This window comes from Brachyistius frenatus, unplaced genomic scaffold (genome assembly GCF_029030835.1).
Source record: "Brachyistius frenatus isolate BFR_SWC_R1_liver_20210118 unplaced genomic scaffold, ASM2903083v1 Contig_50, whole genome shotgun sequence".
Taxonomy (NCBI): Eukaryota; Metazoa; Chordata; class Actinopteri; family Embiotocidae; genus Brachyistius; species Brachyistius frenatus.
In genome coordinates, this window is record NW_027210649.1 from 1,713,130 (window position 1) to 1,727,767 (window position 14,638).

The 14,638-nt window shown below is 45.4% G+C and overlaps 1 protein-coding gene across 10 annotated transcripts in view; it reads right to left on the bottom strand.

Moving 5' to 3' along the window:
- Window positions 1-14,638, bottom strand: part of camta1a (calmodulin binding transcription activator 1a) — a 284,686-nt gene that overhangs the window by 30,974 nt on the left and 239,074 nt on the right. For 8 of the 10 annotated variants that reach the window (XM_069704351.1, XM_069704347.1, XM_069704346.1 and 5 more), the window contains 2 exons: window positions 5,033-5,186; window positions 394-534 (listed from right to left, as the gene is read on the bottom strand). In XM_069704351.1, the coding sequence (XP_069560452.1) occupies window positions 394-534; window positions 5,033-5,186 (295 nt within the window). The remainder of the gene's footprint in view (window positions 1-393; window positions 535-5,032; window positions 5,187-14,638) is intronic. The other 2 variants (XM_069704353.1, XM_069704349.1) reach the window with 1 other exon arrangement.

Here is a 14,638-nt window from a genome sequence, read left to right on the forward strand (position 1 = left end):
GCTTGTTACCTTAAGATATACAAATACAATTGGGGGTTATTCAGAGTACATTGTCTACATATCAGTAAATGTTTGCTCTGTACATTCTTTTCCTGAAGAAAAGTTTTGTGAAATAATACAGCTGAAAAAAAATCTGATTGATTGGCATAAAATTTGAGAACAGCTGGGCTGTTTGAGATATAACCCTGACACAGATATCAGTAAACAAAACATAATGAGCCAATAACCCTGACGCTAGATGTCACTACAAATCACCTACCAATAAAAGACCTCATCAACCCTCTCTGATGTACCATAAACTAAAATTGCATCTTTATGGCCTTTTTGCTTCTCAGTGAATGTTTCCTGTTCTCTCTCTTTATAATAGACTCCTCCCCCTCCACTAGCCCTTACCCAGGGTGCCCGTGCAGAGGCAGTTGTGAGTCCGGGGAGGTGGCTTAGTTTGGTGGCTGTCCAGAATCTGTTGCACTAGCTGCTCCACTGAGAAGCCAGAGCTGCTGTTCCCATTGCTGCAAGTCCACTTGATGCCATGAACTGCCGGGAGAGAGGAGGAGACAGAGATGTCAGCCAGCCCAACAGACCACCAGCCACGCCAACCCCCCGCCCCACCCACTGCCCTCCCTGTCTCCCTGCCAGAAAATCCTCTTGCTGCTCACTGGACATCTCTCTCAAAAGTCACCATGGTAATGCAGAGAAATTCATATTTTAGATTTTCCCTGAAGGGAAACAAACAATCCACTGACTGGCCAAGGGGTATAATGGTGTTGTAATTCCATTATTTAAGTGGTCTCACCTTTGGTTTCATACTTGTTCTGATAACGATCGATCGCCACGCTGTCTATCACGTCTCCTCTTCACACTGAAATAACTCTAAACCTCTCCTCTTTCTGTGTGACTTGTTTCCTTCATTAGTAAAATAAATCTTCAATACTAAGGTGCTAATAAAGATGTTCTTTTCTCTGGTATCCCTTCCTCACAATGTCAAGCTTTCTGTATCGGAATGCTCGTCTCTGTTGTGCCTCTTTCCCTTCCACGTGCTAGTGTTTGTTGCTACTCCGTGGCATCGCCTCTTTGACTGCTGATGAAGGTGACAGTGAGCTCAATCTTCCACTCTCTCCGCCCTCACCCCGACCTATGACTCTGTTCTGGCAGGAAAATGCCTCTGGGGAGGAACATCACCTGACTACTGCTGCTGCTGGATCTGCTGCTGCACCGAGGGGAAGAAGAGAGGCTTTCTCCGGCAAAAGCTCCACTCCCTGCCTCAATCACACCTCGCTAGCAACTCCTAATACTTTTCATCGCTCCACTTGTCAAGCAGCTACCACTTCAGATGAGACAGATAGTGGTTTCAGTGGCTGTAAGGTGGTGGGAGACACCATTGAGTGCTGCAGCACTCGGGCTCTCAACCGGGAAAAAAGGTAATATTTCAGAAGCGAAGCATATTTAGACTATCAAACAACATCAAACCAGCTTTAATTCAAGTTCCCTACACTTCAGCACCTCCTTTAGTTAAATATGCAAGAGAGAGAGAGATATAAAGAGAGATTTAGAGCATGTAAGAAAAACAGCGAGAATTTGCTTAGTGCATGTCTGTTTGCACTTGAGATAAAAGGACATGGAAACAGCGTGCGAGGGTGAGAGTAATGCAAATTAAAGACAGCTAGTTAAATTGAAGTGAAAAAGCTGGGTAACATCATTGGATGACTGTGATAAGGATCTGACTTGAAAGTTTAGTGATGTTTTGTCAGATTACAGGCTGGTCACCAGCAGATGTCAGCAGAGGCTGTGATCAAGCTGAGATCACACGCTCCACAGACAACGTGCTGTGGCAGGTTATAGAAACATAAACAGGATTCAGTTTGATGTATTATAAAGTTCGATTTATTCAGCCATTAATAAACAGTGAGTGAGCTGCAAGAAAAAAAAAAAGATTGAACACCAAATGTGACAGGAAAGTTTCATGTAATGTCATTCTAATTACTGCAAAAATAATTGTGTCTCTCTGGAGATTCCATTAAACAGTGTGGGCTGAGTCACCATTAACCTCCCGACAGTTTGTAATGCAAACAGAACAAATGAGATGATGCTAATATTACTAACAAAGTGATAATAGGTCTATATTAGAAATGCTGTCATGAATTCCCTTCCGTGACAAAGACAGGGGGGGGCTGCAGGACGGAAGAGTGTCTGTTCAGCTGATATGACTCAGAGAGAGTGACAGAGCAAGAGTGAGAGCCCTAATGCAACAACTTACATCCACCATGCAGTGCCATGCCTATTTGTCCAAACAATCTTGTCTCCCCTCTGCCCTGATCCCTCATGCCAGATTGCCGCAACCCTCCTCATCTAGACGGGTGTCACCCCTAGAGGCTCTGGGTTGTTGACATACAGTTACCACCGTGTCTGCCTGTCTGCTCTTCTCACTGAGGGTTATATTCCAAAGCAGACATGACAGGAGCAGCGCCACTGGGTTTAATCCCAGTGGCAGCAACAGCCGAGGCACCAAACGGCAACCTCGTCATGTGATCAGCCTTATGATTGCATCCTGTCATGAGCAGCATCACGCAGTCCTAATGACAAACACAGCTGATCTGCAGGGCATATCCCACCTTGTTGACGCTACACCATTGGGCAGCATGAGGGACAGTGGAGTACAATAGTTTACATGTTGGCCAGCCCTGTCTGCTTTGACTTGGTCTGTACTTCTCCCGCCCTATCTATCTAGCCCGGAGACGAGCCTTCTGTCTGTCTGAGTGTTTGTTAAATCTGCTCAAGCGCTATCTGTCAGCAGGCTAGGGGCATAGCTGCAGAGCACTGCGTGTTTATTGCATTAGACCAAAAGAGTGAACCAAGCTGGCTGCCTTGTCTGTGGAACCGTAGCGTGACTGAGTAGTGATGCCACTCTCTTACCCCCTTGCTTCTTCTCTTTCTCATCAAACACCGCAGGGCGTTAAGGAGGATGAGGTCAGACAAGGCCGTGTTTCACAGGGCTTATATTTGAACTACTGTGTGTGAGCATCAGTGCATGTGAAAGTTTTTTTTTTGTGACTGAGAGCACGAATGTGTGTGTGTTTTTGTCGCACACAGACAGAATAAGCTCAACTGATCCATGAAATCCACATTTTTCCTTTGTTGTTTTTTTTGTATGATGAGAGGTGTCAAATGGTTTGCGCAGTGAAATATCGTGAAGAGAATAACAAAAGGGAAGCGCAAGACGAAAAAGGGCAATTATGTTGCGAAAGTTGACACTGTTCTGGGAAAATAACTATTTGACATTAAACTAAGGTTGTGTTGGACAAAAATTTGCCCATGAAATGAGAATCAGCATCATTATATGAGAAAAAAAACTTTGAAAATAGAGCCATACATGACCTTATATAAAACATAAGGTACTGAAATTTTTTGATTCAAAAGTTAAACTACAAATGGTTGTGCACAGTTCTTTTAAAGAGAGAGGGAAACTTGTCCTATTTTATCTATACTGCCTCTGAGAAATGTATAAAGTTCTGCGATATAAAAAAAATATATATCAATTGCACTGCACCCATATTCAATGCAAAAACAGATCTTCTAACAGATTCACATTGCAATTTCTAAAATATAGGTCAGTCTGGTAAAAAATGTGCTATATGTTAAGAGCTAATGCATAATTTAAGATTAAGTAATGCATGGTTAATACACCGTGACTTCATTGCAAGTCTTTGCTCCCTACGTTGGGATGAGGCTTGCTATCTTTCAGGACCACTAGATGGCAATGTTGCTCCATCATTGAGCTCATGTTGACAAGCTGGATGCTCCAGGAGAAGGAGAGAGGGACAGAGAGAAGAAAGACAGAAAGCAAAGACAGAAAACAGGAAAGGGTTTTTTTTTTTTTTTTTTTGCTCTTTATGTAGCCCCCTCATGTAGCCTGGCAGCTAGAAGGCATCTCACACTCACCCTTTTTGTCCCAACAATTCCCAAAGTTAATGACTTTACGCATTACTGCAAATGGTGCTTGATTCTTACATTAAGCCACAGCTGTAATGAATACAGTAGGCCGTCGATGCTCAGCGGCTGTCCTGAGGTAAGGCTTTATCTTAAAATGTCCTAAAACTAATGCAGTGAGGAGGGGAACAATATAGCCTAGACCTTGCTGATGATGGCCTGGACGGTCTACTCAGTATGCAGCCAGCATGTGCGTGTGTGTGCGCGCTTGTAAAGCTGCTGACACCTCCTTCTTTACCTTGCTACATCACCAATAACTGGCCATCAGAATATCCGTCACAGCTCTTCGGCCGCTGCCAGACACACCCGAATCACATCCTGGTTGTTAAAAGTATCTTAACAGGTCTGTGAAAGCTTTTCAAAGCCCCGCAAGGAACCCTTTTGGCTACTATCATCATCAGACAAAAAAACAGACTTTTTCCAAAACATTGCCTCAATCTTTTGGGCAGTTCTGGAGACTCATAAAAGCACAGAGTGCAACTTGCAGAGCATTAGCAAAAGCTGATAACAACAGGGATCAATCTATTGAGGGGGGAGCGAGGGCAGAGAGAGCCAGCGAAGGGTGGAGGGGGGATTTCTGATGAGTCAGACATTCTTGCTCCCACGCACTAACAGGAATCAATAACCAGCTTGATGCCCTCCTCTGCCTTAGACTGCCTTCATGGGCCAGAGGGGAGGTGCACTCTCAGTCTGGCCAGAGTGGTGCCAGAGGTCTAGAGGAAGCGCTGAACTTTGACCCCTAAGTAGCAGACGGCTCCAGGAAGAGCACAAACTCATATAACATATTGGGGAAACTGGCCAAAGATGATCTCTGATGGAGGTGCTGAGGGCAGTTAATATACCAGCTATGAGCTGATAGGACAGGACATTAAATTATTTAAAAAAACACAACCCACCAGAGTTTTTCTTTCTTTCTATGCATGTACACATGTATGCATGTTTGTGCACCTTTAAGGCCTTTTAAGCACTGACAGCTGCAGTTCATATTAAAGGCTAAGATAAGAGCTGATGAATGCATAGCACTGAGCAGGATTATTCCAACACTCACACATGGGCTTGAGCTGGCCAATGAGCTCCTCCTTGGTCCACTTGGCCCACTCCTTCTTGTCCGTATTGATGGAGCACAGGATCGGTCCGCATGGTTTCCCACAATCCTCGATGGCTGGAACATTCAAATAGTGGACGAGCACAATATCAGGGTTCTGTGGGGGAAAAGAGAGAGAGAGAGAGAGAGAGAGAGAGAGAGAGAGAGAGAGAGAGAGCGTGGGGGGGGGGAACGTTAGACGAGATGACATAATGGAGAGTGTGCAGCACGGCTTCTTGAGGATACGACAGTAAAAAAGTGGTAGTGACACAAAGATACTGTGGCTCAGATCTCAGGGCTTTTATGTGGAACAAGCCAGCTGGATGGTGAGAAGTAAATGTTGCTGAATTAGGAACACTGCATGGTAACCTCTCACGCACACAACAGAGCCCAGGCACAGAAGAGAAAATGCATAACCGAAAAACCAAGCCAGGCAACAGAACAAATCTGGGATCAGAAATCTGCAATAATCTCACTCATTATGTGACTATCTGCATCTCTGTACCTCCAAATGTGTGTGTGATTGGATGTGTATACAAGTCTATGCGCTCATTTATGTGTGTATTTGCATGTGCATATGCGTGTTAATTACAATGTGTGCTCATGTAACACACTTATGGCATTTTGTCAAGTCCTCCCACATGGTGTGATGATGCCCTCAATTAACTCTGCCTGTATTTACCAAGTCAAACTCAATAATTTGCTGCCTGCAAATTGTTACTGGGTTACCTCTGCAAATTCTCTAAATTGACAGTTTACGAAAAGCAGGTCGTTTTTAAAGGAATGTTGTGCAGGTGTGAATAACATCAATTCACTTCTGTAATCATGAAAAAGCTTTGATTACCCAGCTCTCACTCAAGGAATGTTCCTGTTTCAGCCCTTATCACTTCCAATTTACAAAAAACATCTGATTGCCACTAAGCCAACAGTGTTAACACACACATACAGTACAATAATCCAACACTGACACACATAGGAGACAAATAAAAGCAGCTCTGATTAAAACAGACTCTCATAAGGCCAAATATGAGGACATTTAGAGTACATGGAAAAGATTTGTATCATACTGTATCTGGGGAGATTAAATTTTGTATAGAAGTTGTTACGGCCCCGGGGCCTCTACTAGGGTTTGTGTGCTGTCTTTGCTTCGTTTCTGTCTTCCAGCACCACTGCTTCCTGGATTGGCTGTGGAGTCATCAGAACAACTGGAGGCAGCTGGCCACTGGTTGCTTAAAAGCCACCACCTCCAACGGTCTGTGGACTTCTGCTCCTCCGGCACCACGTCAGGCTGTGCCAGCCCTTTTGATTTTTACATTGCTTTAGTTCTCTAGACAGCATGTTTTCTTTGTTAAGCGCTTCGATTAGAACCGTTCTGTAGACACTTTTGTTCATTGTTGATTAAATAAACACATTATTTTAGTTTAATTCTCCATGCGCCTCGTCATTTGTTATGGTCACCGAGCTGGGCCATAACAAAGTAAACCACACAATAAAACACGTGTGCATATATTCACAGCTAAACAAGATGCATGCAAGAGCAAACCGACGAAGACTTTGATTGGGAAAAAAACGCTGTGATGTGATGTGTGTGTGACTGCTGTTTGAAGCTTCATCAGTACTAAGTGGGAAATAAATCAAGGTGCTGCTACTGTAGGTCTGTGCTCCCTCTCAGTGTGTCCCATTAATCTGGGACTATGCCAACCACCCCCCGCCCCCCAACCCCGCTTCTCCCGTTACATCAGACAGGGGTGTGGTTGGGGGCACACAGATACACAGAAACAATTACTTCCGTTCTGTGGAAACATCCCAAACGTACAAATAACCGGCAGCCTCTCTGATGTGTCAGGCCGGTCATAGCTCAGCCGAACGTAAAGCAGTCTCGGGAAGACAGATGACCTTCCCTCACCACTTCCAACCAGAAGCTGGAGTTGGACATCGCCGTGAGTTATCTCGCTGCTTTCCTTGTTCTGTGTCATTGGTGCGGACACTAGGTGACAACTGATGCCCTGTTTGGATAGAGATGGCACAGGCAGTGTGTGATGCACCCAGATGGCATCACCAGCTGTGTCAATAGCCAAGAGATACCCTCAATCTTTCCTCGGAATGAGAGCGCAGAATGTAGACAGCTTCATTCAGTTATGAGCGTACATAAATGTATGTGGATGTATGGGTGCAGGCGGGAGGGGAATATGCATAGACACACGGCACATGCATAAACGAGGACAGACACACGCACAAGAAAACAGGCTGAGCAAGGACAGACTCATTAGCATAGTGTAACAGATACATATATACTCACAAGACACACAAGGGTTAGTTGAACACAATCATACACGTGGTTACGCACAATCTCCTCCTTCCAACACCCACACTCCCAGCTGTTTCCTACCTTTTCACTCACAGCTACACAAATACGCACACGCACACACACACACACACACACACACACACACACACACACACACACACACACACACACACACACACACACACACACACACACACACACACACACACACACACACACACACACACACACACACACTAAACACAGGAATAAACCATGTGGCAGTCTTACAGCTCATCCACAAGTAATCCTTATTTCACCGTGCTTTACTATTAGGAATCTGCTTTCTGTTGTAAACTACGCAGGAAGCCAGAGGCGTAAAGCGTCTGGAACTTTCGTTCTTCTTGATTTGCTTCTTTCTCTCTTCTTACTTTACAACATATTTAACAGTTCTCTCCCAACTCAGACCTGCATCCACTTTAAGAGGAAAACAAAACAAAGAAAATGTAAAGCGTCACATAAATCTATCAGGATGGTAATTTAATTTAATTTCCTGCTGGCTGCTTTCCTTTTTTCTACAGTGTAATATCAGGAGTTGGTTCTCCAAGAGTAGGGGGAAAAGGGCTGTGGGGGAACTTTTTTCCTGGATAGTCTTTTCCAGAGAAAATGAGATCTCATTAACTTATTGATTAATTGTGTAATGTAGTCTTTTGGTGTTTTTTTTCTCTTATTTCCCATGCAGCTCAGGGCAGCTTTCCAGTCTCACTTTCTCAGTGGTAGGGAAGACTATATGCAGGAACCTGTGGTGTGCATATGAATGTTGCAAAGATTTGAGGCACTTTAGATGCATCCATCACAGAGGCGTTGGATCATTCAAAAATTCATTCTGCAAGATGAGACAAAGACTACAAACGTAAATCCACAGTAATAAATATCTATATTCAGTGACAAAAAGTCCTCCACATGAGCTCAACATCATCGAGTCAGTCTGGAATTACATCACGAAACAGAAGAAAGTGAGAGCCTAAAACTGCATGGAGGTGTACCTATAGAGGAATTGTTGATAAAGGCAACATAGTCACATTAAATATTGATTTTGAGTTTTATTGTTTGCTGCAGTTTACATAAAGTTTATTGATAAAAAATAAACTACAAATGATATTATCTTTGAAAGCATCCTCAGCAGCCTTAAACATTAGCACAGAACTGCATATGTGTTATGTTTGCATGTGAGCTTGCCGTTGTTTGCTTGTCAGCATGTGTGCCAACCGGTCACATGTATTAAAGCCTGAATGCATCATGTATGCATAAAATATAGCGTGTCTCTTGCCAGCATTTTGATGTTGCTGTGTTGTGTTAATGTTTACTGCGCCTCCCCAGAACAGATGGATAGATGTTGAGCTAATTACTAGCGGAGTCTTGGGGAGTCAGCCATGGGGGCGGAAGGCCTGCTGAGTGGGTGGTGGAGCGCCTTCCTGCCCCTCCTCTCACCAATCTCAAACAAAGAAACACCGACACACAAAAGGCATGCATGCATATGTAGCACACAGTCATGCACATGCAGACACTCACAGTCCAATGCACGAGACATGGATGGGAAAAAAAAAATGGTGTGCCAACACTCACACACACATTTGCACACACATGCATATGCGATATGCAAGACATCGCCATCGCAACCGAAGGATAAAGGTGCTGTTGTAGCCAGGCAACAGGTTTCTCTGGCACCCACGCACTTAGAGGCAGCCAGTGCTCCTACGATCCCTCAGTGACTGCCTACCTCGTCCTGGAGTCAAACACCCTGTTCTACTCCAAAAGACAAGGAGGGGGAGAGAGAGAGATCCACTAATGGCGCTGAAGACACAGACGGAGGTAGATGTCGGTGGAGACAGAGACAATGACCTTCTACTTTGTGCCGAATGTGTGATAGCGAGTGTGCAAGTTGAGCTGCAGCCACGATACAACTAACTGAGACTTGAGTACAAAGCACACCCGCTGGTAGAATCTGGTCTAAGTGGTCAAGTAATGTGTTCGCTGTCTCGTTAAGTCTCTGCGACTCTGCCACAAATCTGCCACTCTCTTGGAACTCTCGCTACTCCAACAGCCCACCGTAGCTCATTAAGAGACAGGAAACGACCGGGGAAAGAGACAGAATCTGAGACAGAGATACGTGGAAGGACAGAGGGATGGAGACAGAAAGAAGAACGAGAGCAACAGCTCTTATACTGTCATTCAGGCAGCTCTGCTCCACGATTGTACTCCACCATAGCAGGCCTCGCTTTCACAACTTGTGCACAGGAGCGATAAGAACACCATTAACATGAAAGGATCTTAATTGAGAGGGGATGCTTCATGGAACGTGGATGAGCCAGGGAGTAACGGGGGAAACCTTGTTCCACTCTGATAAAATAACCCACACTGAGGAGTGGGGGGCATCAAAGCCTGTCATACTGCAGGAGAGTGCCAAGTAGACAGGGGCTCAGGTATGGGGAAAGCCCCCCCGCTCCCCACTTTCCACTTCCACTGTGAGGAGAGAATGAAGAAAATAAGCAAAAGTTGGAAAGAAATGAGACAGTTCTTCATGGGAGAATTGAACTAGCGGGCTACGGGGATATCCATTTCAATGCAAAATATCAAGGAAGCAGGAGCAGTCAATTGTTTTGTCACAAACATTCAGTATCAAGGCATAAATACAGAGAGGAAGGCTGTGTGTTGTTTTATTATTTTTGTTTATGACTGCGTTTGTGCCGTTGTCTTTTAGTCTGCCTACATTAGATTATAAATAGCATGTGTGAATGAGTGTCTAGAGGCAGGTTTCTGTCGGTTAGTTTGTGTATGTACATCGCTATGCATGCAGAATGAACACAATGAGGTGCAAGTCTGAGAGCACCGACTGCATATTCATGCTATCTGTGTGTGCGATGCATAATAGAATTCGGTGTGTGCGTCTTAACGTATGTCTGCGCAGTTGAACGTGCATATGGAACACCGCTGTACGTATGTGTTTCATGTCATGAGCTCGTGGTCTGCTGAACAGGTACGAGGGCTGATTACGGCCCCGCTCACTTGGCTATGCGGGGGCAGTTGCCCTGGCAGTGGCATGGTGATGGATAGCATGGGGTGGCAGTCATTAGGCAGCCTCCTGGCCTCTGGCACTGAGGTTGCACTCTTAAACACTGCCCTCCCCCGACTGTCCCCAAACACCGGCGCTCATTTCAAGGTCAACTGCCTCTGTGGTGCTGCACGTTCACCTCCACAAGTCACAAGACTTCTTCCTTTTGTTTGGGAACCTTTATCGCTCACTGCCAAAGGGTGTGTTTGGGAATGTGGGGGTGGCTAGCTGGTGCCTTGCCTCGTGCTAACACACAGAAGCACAGACATGCACATGCAGTACATGAGCACAAACGCAAACACACACACACACACACGCACACACACACACACACACACACACACACACACGGAGGTAAACAAAACTCCATGTCAAACCCTCCCAAAAAAGGCAGCAAACAGCCCGAAGCTCCTGTTAAGGTAGCGGAGCAAACCTCTATCTGAACCTGCTTCTCTATGGGTCGCCTATGACAAACTCTTTGTTTAAATGTTCCCAGTTTAGAATACAGATGCCACAACTTGGGTGTCTGGAGTCAATGCTCAACTTAACTGCTACAGTTCACCCTCTACTGCACCTAGATATCCACCAGCTACAACTCTGCCCGAGTGCCAAGCTAAAATGATGACTGGGGTGGGTATCAATCCAGGGATAAGAGTCAGTTTACAGAGTTTCTTAATGTGAATTACCTCAACTGCCTCTGTCCAAGGTCGAGAAGGATGCGAGAAGGATGGCCGAGCACACGGCACAGCAGGAGATCCTGATTTAGGGAAGATTCACACTCCACCTCTTTACCTCCACTACCTAGTGCACTGGCTGGAAGATATGAAAGGCAGAACTTGGAACTTTTGAGGAACAGGAAGAGGCCAGCATGTTTGAGCGTGTTTCAGAGGAAGCCAGAGGCTGAGGCCTGTGATGTTTAATTCAGGAGCACATAATCACTCCGATGGAGTTGAGAGCGGGGCTTTAAATAACTCAGCTTAGAGGGGCAGAACTGCTTCACTCTGGGTGGGGGAATGCAAGTCGGTGTGTGTGTGCGTGTGTGTGTGTGTGTGTGTGTGTGTGCGTGCGTGCGTGTGTGCGCATGTGTGTGTGTGTGTGTGTGTGCGTGTGTGTGTGTGTGTGTGTGTGTGTGTGTGTGTGTGTGTGTGTGTGTGTGTATGTGCGTGTGCTCTTGTGTGTGGAATTGTGCAGATATGTGAGTGCATCTTCCAATTTTACATGTCTGTGGGTAAGTATGCAAGAGAGTGCTCCCCTATTTTTGTGTGTGGCTCCTCCCTGCTTTGAAATATTTTATTTGTGCAGTGCACCACAGTAAAAGGTGGAGTGTGTTTGTTGCTGTGCCAAGTGTCTGCATGCATTACAATAAAAGTGCAAAAGGCCAGTATTCAGAGGCTGAATATGTAGGCGCATTCTGGATGCCAAGCAGTCAGGCAGTAAGTCAGGCGGTAAGCCGGGCAGTGAGGCATTGAAGCCCCTTTAGCTGCCACAACTCAACTCACAGTTTACAGCCTACTTATTCCTCCTAAGGCACACTACCCTCCCCATTAGTTGTGGTGGTCCCAAGTGAGAGGCCAGGATGCCCAGGGGTAAGCTGAGAAAGGGCCATCAGGAGCCCATCCGGCTGCCATAATGGCCTTGGCAGAGCCCATGGCACTGATGCTAATATTTAGTGGCCATCCAGGTGACACCAAGTCACACGGGAGTAAAAGGAGGGAAAGGAAGTGAGACCTCTCAGACACAGAGAGGATTTAACCGTGTGCTCTCTCTTCATGCTTCTTTTCTTTTGCTTCCGCCTCACAATAACCTCTCAACCTCTGGCTTTCTCTGAGTCTTTTCCAGTTGCTTGCACTCTCATTTTCATCTTTTCCTCTCAGGGCAATAGTGCAATTCATTTGGAGGAGGAAACACAGCTAATGCTATCTCTCCCTACTCTCTCTTCTGCTCTCGCTTCCTTTCACATCAGAACGGAGTCTGATTTGTTTGTGTGTGTGTGTGTGTGTGTGTGTTGTCTTTCTCCCCGTGCCAGTCGACAAGGCACAGTATTTATGTGCCTCTGTCCGTGTCTGTGAGCGAATCAGGACTTCACAGGAGCAGCCAGGGGAGCGAAGATGTGCCGGTGCATTTCTAAACTGGGAGTCACAAGGAGGACTGATGTGCGTCCAGCTGCAAGACAGTCCAACCTGGCCGCTATCTGCCTCTGCGACAGCTCAATGAACAACAATAGATAACACCGGTGGTCTGCAGCACCAACAACAACAACTGTTGAGGTTGTAACAGAAAACTGACCCAAACTCAAATTCTTAGAACATACATGCACATATATGTCGATAACACATCAGGAAGAGCACACGCAATGACATCACAGGAACGGCCACAAGACGGCTGAGCCTGTGTGCTCGGTCAAACATGGCGAGGGGCTCATTATCATTACGGGGCTGAATACTGGAGCTGCCCCTGACTTCAGCTTGGCAAGACCTCTCTCTGGAGACACACACACGCACACACACACACACACACACACACACACACACACACACACACACACACACACACACACACACACACACACACACACACACACACACACACACACACACACACACACACCGTACAAATGGGTAATCAAACGTCTGCCCTTGGGAAAAAAAAATGCTCAAATGGTTTCCTAGCAACCCATGCTGTGTATTGGGTTCACACAAAAAAATGAAAAATAAAGACAGTGTGCAGTTGTGTGTGTGAGAGAGACAGAATGAAAGAATGAGGTTGAGATAAACAGTGAATATTAGAACGAGATAGAGGGTTTTATGGGGTGAAGTACGGAGTGGTCAGAGATAAAAGGTTGTGCATGTGGTATGAAAAGGTAATGAAGAGACAAAGAGAAAAATCTCAGGTCGGCCAATCTGATTGGCAAACAGCAGCATTTCCCCGGCCTCTCTACAGGGGCAGTGTTGACTGCGAGTTGATCCAAGGAGCAGGTCCACAGATAGTTAAGGTCATGGGAATGTGTTGTCAAATCACAGCTCAGAACGAGATCATCGTGGGAATAAATCAGTAGCTTATACTGTTACAAACATGTAACACCGCAGGGGAGGGGATTATGCAAGAACCAAAGCACAGGGTTTAGGAAACAGTCGAAAATGCAGTGCCATGTATCACACCGGGTTCAAATGAAAAACACAGGAGGGGTTGTGCTTTACCAAAGTCACACAATCAAGGTGAGAGTAGTGGTTTGTAAAATTGCTACAGAGCACTGTACAAAAGCGGCACAGCTGACTCTCCGGGGCTCTAAAGAGATTTTTGATCATTGCCGAACATTGTAAGTAAAACACAACAAGTCCCCTTTAAAAACGATTTAACGAAAAGACAGAGTTATATTATACTTGTTTATCTGGGTGCAAGTGTGTGAAATGTGAGGAGCAAAGCAGCGTATAATAGCGTGCGTGTATGTGTTTTCCGTAAGATACTAGCGTGTGTGTGTGTGTGTGTTTGTGTATGTGCATGTTTGCTACATCTGTCTGTAAAAAGTTGTGTGTGTGAGCTAGTGAGAGGCGGACTATCTCCATCCAGCAGCTGCCACAAAGAGGCTTCCCAAAACAAGTGCAGGGCCGTGACAGAGACAGAGCGACCGCAGCCTTCTGGTGGTGTAATAGGAAATTAATTGAGACCATCAATATGGTATTAATCATTAAAGCACAGGTGCTGAGGTGGCACTTTGCTGACTGCTCCGCTGTTGGCAGCACTCAAATACGCACCGACACACACACACACACGCACGCACACACACACACACACACACACACACAGTGAAAGTTTGACCTGCTGTTTTGGGAAAATGTAGGTGGGGACAAAAAGAGGGAAGTCGAAACGAAAAATAATTGGAAAAAGGAAAGTCTATCCTTCAATTTAAATGTACAGAGACAGAAGGGGTAGTTTTTACACACAGCAATACAAGGTCATTCTTTTTCGGCTTGAAAATGGTTAGTGTTCGCTTGTTCTGAGCTGCATATGATAAAGACTAAACAGTGAGACAGAAATTGAATAGTAGTGGGAATTCAGAAAGACGTTCAAATCAGAAAACGTCAGGTAAATTTGGGGAAATATTCATCAACTCCCTTGGAAGACATGTTTCTTGTAACACCTAATCCTTTGTGAGGCAGAGCACAGTGAGGAC